Genomic DNA, 14,516 nt, shown 5'->3' on the forward strand with positions numbered 1-14,516 from the left:
ACAGTTATGTCCCGCAAATGAAAACCAGCTAGAATATGTTCACACACGCACAGACACAAACAATGTGAGCAGCAGTTGACCGGCGAGGGCGGCTTTGCTAACTCGACGCGAGCGAGTGTGAACTTTGGTTGACGGTTGCCAGACGCTGACCCAGAAGCACTTGAAAACGCCGCCGTTGCTGGAAGGAGGATAAATCATTTGGGGGACAGGGATGATGGGAAACATGGCCAAAGGAGGAGATGATGGGAAGGAGGAGGGGCCTTCAAAGAAGATACAAGGCAACTCAATTTACTCGTGTTTCGAATCCATTATCCCCGTTGAAAAGAAAATGAAAATGTCATCAACCACTTGCAGCCCCCATAAAAAGTGTGGAATGAAAAATGAAAAGGTTAGTACTGCATGGTGTACAGACGGAACAGTATTGTTTAAAAAAAAAAGTAATCACATAATTCAGTAGAGAGGGAAGCGTGAAACTGATTTCATGTTGCAACCCAAATCAAGTTCCTTCTGGTGTGCATGCAGACAAAAAAAAAAAAATAAAGGCCAGTAGTTCTTAACCTTATTAGAGGTACCGAACCCAACAGGTTCATAGGCAAATTCAACCAACCCTTCATTAGTGCAAAATAAAATATGACTTTTATTTATTTTTTTAACAAATTCAAGACATAAAACCCCCCGCATATATTAAAAACAGAAAAAAAGCAAAATAAAATTTCAAGATATAAGTACAAGTGTTTTTAATTGTGCACAAAATGAACTAGCCAGTGATGGACAAGTGGGCGTGTCATAAATAATTGACATGTTGAGTCGGGCGTGCCTTAACCTCCATGGCAGAGGCTCCGTCGAACCCCTGAGACCGATTCACCGAACCCAGGCTAAGAACCGCTGCTGTCTATGTGTTGCTGCACCATTTGTAGTCAAACAAACATTGCTTCTAAAACTTCAACTAGATGTTGACTGTTCTAGCAAGGCAGCAGTGTAAGTTAATTGCAACTTAAAATAAACATTAAGGGCCAGCTTGTAACTGGAAAAAAATGGGAAGTCGGGGCACCAGTTGGTCAAAGCACCAGTTCACTTTCTTCTGACTCGGACCTTTGAAGAATGTAAACCGTGAGCGCTGGAGCACCGGAGCACCTCCAACGTCTTGTCACATCCGCTGCGCTTGTGTCACATTGTTTGAGCGCAATGCGCATTTCTTCTCCGTGCGCCATGTTGCCGCTCGGCTAAATAAATTCTTCAACTCTCTCAAGTTAGCCCTGGCCTGGAATCTTTTCTTTTTCCGCTTTATGCTTCACTTGTGTCATCTAAGCAGTGTGTGTCCTTTTAGTCCATTGGTCTGTTTCGTCCTGTTCTATTGCTCAGTGAGCAGAGGATGTGTGACATCAAAAGCCAAAGGATGTTCGTATGAGACGGGGGGGGGGGGGGGGGGGGTAACCCGCGTGCGCGCGCGCGTGTGGTTCAGTTGCTCTTTTCCGGTGTTTTTGCGTGCTTCCTTCGGGGTCCGTGTTGTGCATATATTGCGTTGCCATTACCCCTCAGCATCACGCACAGCACAAACATGCGGAAGACACAAGAGCGCATGCATAAACAGAAGCGCCGACAAGCCGATATGCATACATCGGCGCATACGGCCTGAGAGCCAATCAGAGCGCGCCTATCGTTCCGTGAACATCTGCAATCTGGTGAGTGCGGACAAAGCGTATCGGGTGGCTCGCCCATCTGCGCAATTCGCTCTGGGTGGAGATTATGCCCGCTGTGCGTTGCGTAACGCAATACGTGTCGTATGCATTATGGGATTGCATACATTACAAGGCGGGCGGCGGAGGATTGGGGTTAAATCGCCAGGGCCGGTTAGAAGGATGAGCGGCGCATCTGCACGCATCACCCACACCTGGACTCTACGGCACGTCAACGCGCACTCAACATTTTCAAAGCCGACGCATGGGCCAGCTGAAATATTCCAGGCGTACAATTACCTTTTTTCCACCCTCAAAAGTAATAACCATTTATCGTGCATGATAAACGATGTCCACCGGACAGGTCGTGAGACTTTGACTAATGCAGATTATCGTGATGGGTCTACAATTAGGGCTAATGTTGATTACGATCATGATGATGATGATGAAAACATCCATCCATTGTCTGATCCGCTTAATCCTCACAAGGGTCACGGGGGCGTGCTGGAGCCTAGCTTTTCTTCGGGCCGTAGGCGGGGGTCACCCTGAATTGGTTGCCAGCCAATCACAGGGCACACAGAGACGAACAACCATCCGCACTCACATTCACACCTAGGGACAATTTAGAGTGTTCAATCAGCCTGCCATGCATGTTTTTGGAATGTGGGAGGAAACCGGAGCACCCGGAGAAAACCCACGCAGGCCCGGGGAGAACCTGCAAACCCCACACAGGAAGGCCGGAGCTGGAATCGAACACCGATACCTCTGTCGACGAGCTAACCACTGGACCAGCCCATGACGAAAACATATTCATTATCCAAGTTTCTTGACATTTTTGAGTCCACCCAACATTTTTTTTTTAACAACACAGCTCCACATTCCAACGGCACTCGCTAGGCCACGCCCCTTAAAGGCACACATCCAACGCACAGCTCCTACTGTACAATGGGTCATTTCACACTAATGCATTTTTTCTTCAATGCAAACTATTCATTCATCTTCCGAGCCGCTTGATCCTCACTAGGGTCGCGGCTGGGTGCTGGAGCCTATCCCAGCTGTCTTCGGGCAGTAGGCGGGGGACACCCTGAACCGGTTGCCAGCCAATCACAGGGCACACAGAGACGAACAACCATCCACGCTCACACTCACACCTAGGGACAATTTAGAGTGTTCAATCAGCCTGCCATGCATGTTTTTGGAATGTGGGAGGAAACCGGAGCACCCGGAGAAAACCCACGCAGGCCCGGGGAGAACATGCAAACCCCACACAGGAAGGCCGGAGCTGGAATCGAACACCGATACCTCTGCACTGTGAAGCCGACGTGCTAACCACTGGACTTACCGGGCAAACTAATCACTCAGCATATCTTTCAATTGGGAACATTTGAGTTACGACTGTGGCTCGAGACCAAATTAAACCCGCAAGTCAAGCACAAGTTAGTCATCGCATGTACCTTATCAAGTGGCCAGTGAGTGTGAACAAAATGTTTCCTTCTCTTGCTCTGATTGGCTCAGCAATCAGAGGGATTGTATCTTTCATTTCCTACACACACACACACACACACACACACACACACACACACACACACACACACACACACACACACACACACGCACACACACACACAAACAGGTTTCTATGTAGGCGGTGTAGTTATTACTGTCCCGCCCCAGGGCTGCCGTCTTCATCATCACTCACTAAGAGAAAGAGGTCATGTGGCGTTCCAATGAAACAATAAAACATTTACACACATGAACGCATGCACACACACACACCCACACACAAACACACACGTATATATTAACACACACATTCATCTGTCCCCTCTAATCACAGTAAAGTTGGCTGGCATGCTCATCCCGAAGGGCCTTTGCACACTTTTGTCATTTCCACGCATCCCTTGGTCTTTCCCTCCTATCGCTTTCATTCTTTCCCATCCTCCCCCCCCCCCCCCAGCCGATCCCCACAACCGCCGCCCCCGTCACGGAATGTGTCACATGCCTCCTCGCACTCTTTGCCGATCTGTTGCCGGCTTCAGTCGTGCTTTTATGTGCATCAAAGTGGACATTAGCGCACACCCGAGCAGTGCACTGCAGCCCGCTGCGATATAGTTTCTGGCTTCAAAACATGGTTAAATGCGCTGCTGTCGCTTTGAATATTCATTCAAATGCATACCGCGCGCGCCCGCGCACCAACACGCACGCATAAACACACTAAGTATGGAGGCGCATTAAAAATGCATCATCGAAGAAGCGTTAACAGAAAAGGGCATGCGGCAGGGACTGTGCGGTCGTTTGTGGTTTTTATAGTCGTGCTGCTTTCAGTAATTGGATGTGATTTTTTTTTTAGTCCAATCAAATTTCAGCCTCTCGGTGTTGCCATGTCAATCTCTCGGTGGTACTCACATTTGCCTCACAGTGCCCGAGCAACGGCCTTCGATGACATCAGCAAATTTTCCATCCTATTGATTGCTTGCTCTGATCAAGCCAATTTGGACAAGCAGAACACACGTGGAGCGTACTCCTGATGACTCCCTCTCCATCCTTTTCGAGCCACGTGTGCAGACAGCGCTTGTTCTTCCGAGACGGCACTTTTAATTTATTTTTCACGAGAAGCGCCGAAGGGGTCGACTCACTGATTTGGGAATTTGAATCGCTCAGCCTCCCCCCCTCCTTCAACCCCACGAAGTCAAGGAAACATGTAATTGAGCCCAAGATAAATGGGAAGAAGCTTCTCTCGTGCACGTCGTCATGCTCCTCAAGAGTAAAGTGGCTGATTAATCGCAGTGGCAGCGGGATTGGAGCCACTTTTTTGCACCCCCTTCACACTCGCTCACACACGCAGTGACACGTTACGGTTCCATTCACATTCACACCGCAGCCGCGGATTATTATCAAATGCGACGCGGCGCCGACAGGCAGCCATTGTTGTTTAGATTTTCGCCTTTGCGAGCCTCAGTGATGGAAAAGGAACTCACCAGAAAAGTCAAACAAAATCAAGTGAGTGATTTGCAAACGATGAGGCGGGCGTCACCTTGGCAGCCCGCGTGAATCCGCTTTGTGTTCGCGTGTGCGCGGTCGCGAGCTGTGAAACAGGTGAAAAGAGCTCAAGGTGTCTTCGAGACACGGCAGATGGGAATTCAAATATTATTGGAGCGTACGCTTCATGACTCATTCATGGTGCGTATACGTGTGTGTGTGTGTGTGTGTGTGTGTGTGTGTATATGTGTGAGTGTGTGTGTCCCACTCCTACTCGGTACTTGCACTTGTCACCCCGAGGGGCTTAAATAAGCACAATTACACACCCGCCAAGGCACGGAACAGTAAAGGCGAAGAGACGTGCACACACACACACACACACACACACACGTGCGCGCTAGTTTCCATTAGTTTCCGTTATAAACTCGCGTTGTGGCTTTCGTTTGACCGGGTCAATTGGCCCACCGCAAAAATGTGCTTTAAACTGTTTAATCATAAGCAAGTGATATTTGAACAGAAGCGATACTGTGACCCATTTGGACATTCAAACACTGCTGCCAGTCATATATTCTTTATCCTCACATCTGTGGACAGTATATCTGAGTGTTTTATACTTGTACTGGGTGGCCAAAATAGTAGCTACTTTCTCATTGAACACCAAAAAATATATATATTTTGTTTATTTTTGGTGTTTATTTCAGATGATGATACGTTTTACGATGCAGTATGCAGTACGTTTACAATGTACATGTAAAGTTGTACAAGGAAACCTGCACGTGTTTTTGAAAAGGATGCATCCTTTTTGTGTGTGTACTGACACAAAGTCAAACCTCCAAATGTGCACAGCAGCGTGACTCACCTGTTCTGTCCAGTGCACACTTGTGCACGCGTGTGCGTGCATGCATGCATGTGTGCCGTGCAGCAACCCTTTTTTGTGCACCGCTTTTCAGCTGCGCTTTACCTTTGTATTTGAAATCTATTTCTTCGCCCCTGTGAATCCGTCAGTTTAAATAGCGTAAATGACTCATGTGGGCCAGCAGAACGAGTGAAAGCCACACACACACACACACACACACAAATTGTGAGGTGAGCTGGTGCTTGCGTTGCTGTCATTTGCGACCTTTGAGGGTTATGTTGCAGGCCAGTTTCGACCTGCATGTGCTCATATGTGGGCTTTTATTTGTGTGTGCGTTGGGTTTTTTGTGTGGGTTTTTTTTTTCATTTTTATGTGTGTGAATATGACTTTCAGTGTGTCTATGTTTCCATTTGCGTGTGTCTGTACGTCTTTTTGTTTGTTTGTGCGTGCGTGTGTGCTAGCCTGTTAGTGGACTGATTGGACCGCATAACGTTATCTATTAGCTGATGGTACTTGGGGCAAATGGATCCTGATCAATATCGGACTCCCGGCATCAGATCAATTGTGATAACCTGTCCCGTTTATTGGAAGGACTTCCCCAAGTGGAACGAGGAGCGGCTCACAATGAATCAGGTGGACGCATCACATCCGATCGATGATGCTGCGGCTGGACGGTCGGAGTGCGTTTGATCGGCAAATGGTGTTTACTTGCAGTATCAACCTGCAGACAGATAATAGTCACAGGCAGGCATATATTCTTTATCCTCTACAGAAAGTGGTGACAGAAACCAAGTGAGTAGTCAGTAGAAACAAGTCTATTCTTCTTGGTTTGTGTCTGCATTACTTTACCTTACTGCCTCCTGGTGGCCAAGGCGGGTACACCAGAAGGAGCAGCACAAAGAATGAGATTCATTCACTTTATTGAATGACGTTATTATGATATCATTTTATAAAACGCAAAATCATAGCTCTTTTTCGAATATTTTTCTTGGTGGGGCTGGAACAAAATAATGGAATTTCTATTCATTTCAATGGGAAAAGGTGATTTGACATACAAACGTAGTTAGGGAACAAATTAAACACGTGTCTCAAGGCATTCCTGCATGATGGGTTTTTGCCTTTAGCAGGGGTTCTTTCTTTTTCTATTTTTGTAGACGGGCGCAGTCGGAAAGGAGCATTTGCACCGTTGTGGGAGTGAACACCGCTGACTTGATTCCTGGCTGCCCTCATTCCCTTTAAATTCAGCGCGGAATAGGCATGTGGGCGCTGGAGTCTGCGCAGGAGATTGGTGCACGCAAATTAGCACATTAGGATTGTAAGAAATTGCAATATCCACTTGCGGACGATATTAAGATGGCGGCTGCAAAGTGGACAATTGGAGACCGCCTTCCACACCCGATTGCCACATCTGTGTGACATCAAACCCCCATTCAGAACCTTTGAGCGGAATAAATGAAAGTGTGATCCAAAGGCAGAGATGAATGGCAGTTGGTTCCTTGGTGCCTGCTGACAAGCACACAAAGCCAACGACCGCTGCTAAGGTTGTTATCTGCAGCTGCTTCGCCTCGGGTGATGCAGGAAGCGTCGATCCCAACAAAAGGGGTCGTTGGCCTTTCAAAGGTGGAAGACGATCGGAGCCCGCATTATGGCCTCATTGTTGTTGTGTTCGTTACATGCAAACTACCTCAGAGCTGAATTGCAATTGTGAGATTTTTACATCACTGTGTAAATTCACATTCAGTGAAGATGGCTTTTTTTTTTTGGGTGGGGGGTGGAGGGGGGGTGGTTACATTTTCCAGACAGTATTTTTACATCCTGGAAGCAAGAAGTCCAACTTTTCAAAATTGTACAATACCTAAGATATATTTTTCCATCAAAATGTGCACATTTTTGTCCATGATATATAAAAAGGGGCGGCCCGGTAGTCCAGTGGTTAGCACGTTGGATTCACAGTGCAGAGGTACCGGGTTGGATTCCAGCTCCGGCCTCCCTGTGTGGAGTTTGCATGTTCTCCCCGGGCCTGCGTGGGTTTTCTCCGGGTGCTCCGGTTTCCTCCCACATACCAAAAACATGCGTGGCAGGCTGATTGAACACTCTAAATTGTCCCTAGGTGTGAGTGTGAGCGTGAATGGTTGTTCGTCTCTGTGTGCCCTGCGATTGGCTGGCAACCGATTCAGGGTGTCCCCCGCCTACTGCCCGGAGACAGCTGGGATCGGCTCCAGCACCCCCCGCGACCCTAGTGAGGATCAAGCGGTTCGGAAGATGAATGATTGAATATATAAAAAGTAGAATACCATAAAAGGAAGTGGATATCTATGAAATGCAGCCATAGTTTTATTTTTTGAGACACAGAAGACCCGGATTAAATTTTTTATTTTATTCTTTTAGACACAAGCTGTCGATTTGATGGGGTTTTTTTCTTTTGCTTTGAGCTGCGAGGGCAAACTTGCAATACGAGCGCTGTATGGTGGGATTGACCCAACTCGCTTCACACCAAGCAGAAGTTCAATATACTAGTTAATTTGTGAACAGGTCTTCATAAAAGAGATTTCAAGATCTTTATTGAAAAGTAACCATATATACCCTTCGCTAGCTTAATGCTAACATACAATGGGAAACACCTTGTGGGCCAACTAGCATCGGTGCAGCAACACATCTTGTAAACCGATAACATCACACTATACTCACAGGCATATCTTCTTTATCCTCTGTGAAGAATGACTATTATTACTGCCATAGTGAGAAGAGTTGACCTTGGGGGCCGGCTTGATACGACCTTCCGTGCGTCATATGATGCATGCTTGAAAATGCTGCACTCTGTCTGCACGTGTGTGTTGTGTGTGACCTTTGATTGTGTGTACACATTACACACACACACACATGCACACACACGTACACACGGAGTCTGCTGGTGAATCACCAGCAATCAGAGTGTAAACTTGAACCTTCCTCTCTCCACAAAAGCCAAACATCTGCGCCCGTGCAAACTGAAATATGGGCAAGCTCTTAACTCCATTTACTTGTACAATGGAATTTTTTTTATTTTGTATTTGTCGCGGCGGAACGTGAATTGGGAGACTACTTTTCGGCGCTCACTTTTTCACAGTTGCAAATGTTGTTCCCAACTCCAAATTATGACATTTCCGCCACATGTTCCAGCATGCTGTGACACATGATGTCATGTTTGCGCCTGTGCCTGCGCGCGTGCTACTGTCCTTCCGATGCGGGCTTAGTGATGAATGCGTAAAGGAGTAGTGTCGTCAACCCCGGCTGCTTTTCCTTCCGCTGGATTGCCTTGGAAGGGAAGGCCAACTCGGCGGCCTCCCCTAACCGGCTCGGACAGCTCGGGATATCGGCGGCCCTCTCGGGAAGCGCGCGGCGGCCCTCAGATCTGACTAATTACGCGTCACATCATGAACCTCGCTGAGCCACACTCATTTTCACTCTTTGAGTTTCTTTCTGGGATTTGATCAGCATTCTCACTTTTGTTTGTTTCTTATTGGTACGACTGCCTCTTGTTAGCTTATGACATATCTGTGCACTAATGGAACAACTCCCATGTTATTGGTGAGGCAAAAGTATGATAGGGGCGGCCCGGTAGTCCAGTGGTTAGCACGTTGGCTTCACAGTGCAGAGGTACCGGGTTCGATTCCTGCTCCGGCCTCCCTGTGTGGAGTTTGCATGTTCTCCCTGGGCCTGTGCGGGTTTTCTCCGGGTAGTCCGGTTTCCTCCCATGTTCCAAAACCATGTGTGGCAGGCTGATTGGACGCTCTAAATTGTCCCTAGGTGCGAGTGTGAGTGCGAATGGTTGTTTGTTTCTGTGTGCCCTGCGATTGGCTGGCAACCGATTCAGGGTGTCCCCCGCCTACTGCCCGGAGACGGCTGGGATGGGCTCCAGCACCCCCCGCGACCCTAGTGAGGATCAAGCGGTACGGAAGATGAAAAGTATGATAGTTTTATCATGTCGCCACTCGCTAATGGTACCAGTTGCACGGAGTTGTCAATGAGTGCACAGTCAAAAAAAAAAAAGACAAAACTTAAATGTGACAAAGCTTCTTATTTTCAGTCACATCGGTCAACACACATTTAAGTGCCAAGAAAGTTTCTCGAGTTCAAGAGGATTTTGTTATTGCTGAATCTGAAATTGAAATTTTCCAAATTTGCTCAATTTTTTTTTAATATTCCATATTTGGGTTTAAAAATTGTGCTAAAAATATGCACATTTTGACATTCATGCTCCAACTTTGATGGGGCTACGTATTGTTTTTTTTTCAAGCATGACCATTCCGTATATTCATTCATTCATTCATTCATCTTCCAAGCCGCTTGATCCTCACTAGGGTCGCGGGGGGTGCTGGAGCCCATCCCAGCCATCTCCGGGCAGTAGGCGGGGGACACCCTGAATCGGTTGCCAGCCAATCACAGGGCACACAGAGACGAACAACCATCCACGCTCACACTCACACCTAGGGACAATTTAGAGCGTCCAATCAGCCTGCCATGCATGTTTTTGGAATGTGGGAGGAAACCGGAGCACCCGGAGAAAACCCACGCAGGCCCGGGGAGAACATGCAAACTCCCATTCCGTATATGTACTTCCATTTATTATTATTATTATTTTTTTTTTAATGGGATATTGTGAAAGACGGCAATCGTTATCGCAGAGAGCCTTCTCCACGCAAATTATGTTCCATGCGAAAGTTAATCAAAGCACCAACACAATAGATGGATGAAAACATCACACTGAGCAAATCCAGCCTGCCTTTGTCATTCCGGGCGGCCGAAAAGTGCACAATGAAAATAGCGCACAGGCAGATGTGGGCTTCTTCTTGGTCTTGTTCGCCTTTTCAAGAGGAAACGAGCAATGCCAAGATGCAGCCAATCAACATTCATTTAACCCTCAGACAGCATTTGCCCGTGGGCGGCGTGCATATGTGCATGCCTCTTTGTGTACATATGTGTGCGCGCATGTGTGTTCGGACTCGCGGTGTCAAACGAGGCAGAAGAGCAAAGTGTAGCTGATGTGATATGACTCACGAGCACAGTCAACGAAGGCTTCCGAACTGGAATGTGATGACAAATGCTGTTCTTCTACTTTTTAAGGAGGACAGATAGACAACTTTTTTTTCCAACCCGGTTTTTATTTCACTCCACACCCGAGCTGCATTCTTAATTAGGCCTTCACCTGCTCAATCCACTCTTTTTTTTTTTTGGACACCAATTTTCGTTGTCAAACCAGATTCGTTTTGGACGATTGTAAGTAAGGGATTGAAGAGCTTGTCAGAGCTCAGCAGACATTGGGTCATTTCTTGTTCTCGGTCGCATAACGCGGCGGCAGATTGGCGTGCAGATTTTGACGCCGGACAAGATGCAATAAGCTTGAGTGGCTGTTTGGGGGGGAAAAAAAAGAGCGAGCGAGTGCGAGGATGTTTGAGGAGGACGTGGAGAGGGAGTTATTGTGGAGAGGCGGTGGAAATGTGAAGTGAGCTCGAGTGTGCGTCGGTGGACCGTGCTTAGCCAGAGATGACCATGCCGGGGGTGGCAGATGACGAGGGAGATGAGGAGGAAGGTGGCCAATCCAAACTAAATCCAGCACCCGATTGCTTTGTCCTTTGTGGGACACCCCGTGGACAAAAGTTATGGGGCCGCACATCTTAATGAGTTCATAAATCAAACGAGGCTTGGAGTAGGACAGAGGCCCTCGACTGGACAGTATGTGCTTTGTCATTCCGTTCAAAACACGGCAAAGCAATTTTGTCGTTTAATAGGGTAGTCGGCATCCCACATGGATTGTATAAAATAAGGAACAAGAGCACGCCTAGTCCGAGAACAAACACATTACAGCTCAACTTCTGGTTAAGAGGATGTCATGGCAATTAGTGCAGCACGTTTAAAAAAAAAAAAAGAAAGAAAAATTGGACAGCAGAATCAGACTCAAAATAATAATAATAATAATAATAATAATAATAATAATAATAATAATAATAATAATAATAGGGCGGCCCGGTAGTCCAGGGGTTAGCACGTCGGCTTCACAGTGCAGAGGTACCGGGTTCGATTCCAGCTCCAGCCTCCCTGTGTGGAGTTTGCATGTTCTCCCCGGGCCTGCGTGGGTTTTCTCCGGGTGCTCCGGTTTCCTCCCACATTCCAAAAATATGCATGGCAGGCTGATTGAACACTCTAAATTGTCCCTAGGTGTGAGCGTGAGTGCGAATGGTTGTTCGTCTCTGTGTGCCCTGCGATTGGCTGGCAACCGATTCAGGGTGTCCCCCGCCTACTGCCCGAAGACACCTGGGATAGGCTCCAGCACCCCCCGCGACCCTAGTGAGGATCAAGCGGCTCGGAAGATGAATGAATGAATGAATGAATAATAATAATAATACATTTTATTTATAAGCGCCTAAGACCAACTAGTAATGTTATTTCCTAAAAGGAAAATATTTACAGTATTTTCTGCACTATGAGGCGCTTTGGAATACCTTAAATGAATATTCTATTTTAAAACTGTTTTCATACAGTATATATATTTAGGGCGCACCGCATTATAAGGCGAATACAATAGAAGCTGCAAGAGTGGCTGCAGTTGCGTTAGGCATCCACTAGATGAAGCTGTGCTAAAGGGAATACATTACAGCTTTATTCACGTTGACCTCTCACAACCGCTGCAGCTGTACCGAAGCACTTTATGGATGATTTAAAATACTATGCCGAAGAAATCAGAATATTGATCCATATAGAAGGCGCATTGGGTTATAAGCTTTTGAGAACATTTAATGCTTGTAGGTGCGCCTTATAGTGCAGAAAATACGATAAATTGTTGTTTCGTTTGAAATGTCATTAAATCAACTCTTGAGGATAAGCAGTTCTGATGATGCATGGATGGATGCATGCGCAATAATTTGATCCACGTGTTAAAACCCAGGCCCGTAGCCAACTTTTCTTACAAAATAGCTGGGTTTCCATTCAAGTTTTTTTTTTTCAAAATAAAAGTGAATTTTCTAAAATGTCACTACATTTCTACTTGTTGGTATTCCCTTTGAAGAGCGTTTAGCTTCTCGTGAGATCTCGTCATTAAAAATGACTAAAGCGACTTGCGCATGCTGTTTATAACATAGGACAAAGCTTGCTTACACAATGGGCCGATCCTACAAAATGCTGTATAATAATATATATATATATATATATATATATAATAATATAAATGTTCTTTTAGCCTTGCCCAGCTCCGCTCTTGCCGAACAGGCGCCTTTCTGCTAGTTACCCTCCATTTGCTGTCGAGGTTTTCACGCACGCGGTTTGTGGAACCATTTCCCCCTCATCTTCCTTTGTCGCTCCACATCGCACTCTGCATCCATCTGTCGAAAAGAGAGATGATATTGTCCTGCCAAATGAACTTTCAGAATACATCCGTTTCTTCTTCTGTCCATGTGCAGCGTGTCATATTGTGCAGTGGCCGTGAATCCAAAGATAAGAGCAATGCAAGTCATGTGACTTCCCAGGTGGGGTCACATGACAAGTGGAATCACCACAAATGGGTTTCCATTACGCTTTTGCGACATACTCCGGAATCGACACATCTCCAAAACCACCTTGTGAGAGTGTAAAAACTGCTTTGCAATATTTGAGACTTTTTTTCAACATTTCTATGTCCCCATTTCAAGTTTGCAAGTGCGCAACTTTCATTTGGTGCATTTCCAAGGGCAATGAAAACCCAGCTGCTGATGTGCTTGCAATGCTCTTGAGGGCAAGCCTAACTCCCACGTAACCTGTGATGAGAACATGTTTGACACCCCTGCATTCGCATGTATAGTATGTGCATGTTTGGGATGTGTGCTCCCTATGCTTTGGTCCCGTGTTGAAGTGACAGGTTGCGTGACCTTACGTGATGGACAAAATGTTTTGAAACACTTCGGGTACTCAATTTAAATGAATATCAAGTTTATAAAGGATCGTCGGAGATAGGCACTCAGAAATAACGACAAGACGATTCTGGCTACCAACAATAGGCACTTTATTGGTCCCACACAGAAATGATAACACAGTTCAAACAAGTTGTATGAAGCTAAAGAACTCTTACCTTATGCCATTAGGGTGGAAAGCCAACACCCTCAGCAGAGTGAGCTTCAATACGAGCTGGGCGTTTCGTACGCTAACCCACAGCGGACTCTGCTGAGGAGCATCGCTCCCCTCCTTTTATCCTCTAAAGTGTGTGCATCGGGAGGGGTGAGTGGCCCTTCTCATCCCTCCCTACGCCACACTGTTTGTTGTGTAATCAAGTGGCATTAATCTCAATCAAGTTTTGACAATTCAAACAAAGCAGACTATGAAGTCGTCAAAGCAGGCTCAATAGTTTATCTCTGAAGTCGTCAAGGCAGGCTCCAGAGTCCATCTCTGAAATTGCTTAGGCAAGCAAGTCACCAAGTCATGCAATCATCTCAAAGCAGTTTTTCACTGAGAAGATATACATTGATTAAAGAAAACATCACAAAATATCTTAATATACCACCAAGACACGGGCAACCACTCCCTGCTACTGTCACCACACATGACTAACTGCCTTAAAGTGTGTGTGTGTGTGTGTGTGTGTGTGTGTATGAATGTAGATAGTTCACGGGTGTCCAACTTGCTTTCATTGGTGGTTCAATAAGCAATAATATAGAGCTGCAATGTCTGATACGAGGTCCTCTTTTCTTTATTGTCTGATGTTTTTGTCCATTCCAGGTTGGAAACATCTCTCTTGGCATCTTGTCAGTCCAGTTGGAAGTGGTGCAGAACCGTCAGAATGCCCCCGCCTGCGTCCTACCTGTCCTCCTCCTCCTCCTCCTCCTTGTCCTTCTCCTCACTTCTGTTGTGTTCCGCCACACTTGTGCTCCTGTCCTGCTCCGGATGCGTCTGCGCGCATTCACCCGTGACGAACTGCTCAGCCAGCGGGGACCCGTGTCAGGATGGTGGGTCTAAAACTGGCATTTTTCCATTTTTTTATTGGTCGGCTGCATTTGACATGT

The 14,516-nt window shown here is 46.5% G+C and overlaps 1 protein-coding gene across 3 annotated transcripts in view; it reads left to right on the top strand.

The window, feature by feature from the left end:
- LOC127599323 (sodium/calcium exchanger 1-like) overlaps positions 1-14,516 on the top strand; it is a 39,140-nt gene that overhangs the window by 10,370 nt on the left and 14,254 nt on the right. For all 3 annotated transcript variants that reach the window (XM_052063221.1, XM_052063230.1, XM_052063238.1), the window contains exon 2: positions 14,233-14,459. In XM_052063221.1, coding sequence (XP_051919181.1) covers positions 14,294-14,459 — 166 coding nt within the window. In that variant the 5' untranslated portion in view covers positions 14,233-14,293. The remainder of the gene's footprint in view (positions 1-14,232; positions 14,460-14,516) is intronic.

Source organism: Hippocampus zosterae, chromosome 1 (assembly GCF_025434085.1).
Source record: "Hippocampus zosterae strain Florida chromosome 1, ASM2543408v3, whole genome shotgun sequence".
Taxonomy (NCBI): domain Eukaryota; kingdom Metazoa; phylum Chordata; class Actinopteri; order Syngnathiformes; family Syngnathidae; genus Hippocampus; species Hippocampus zosterae.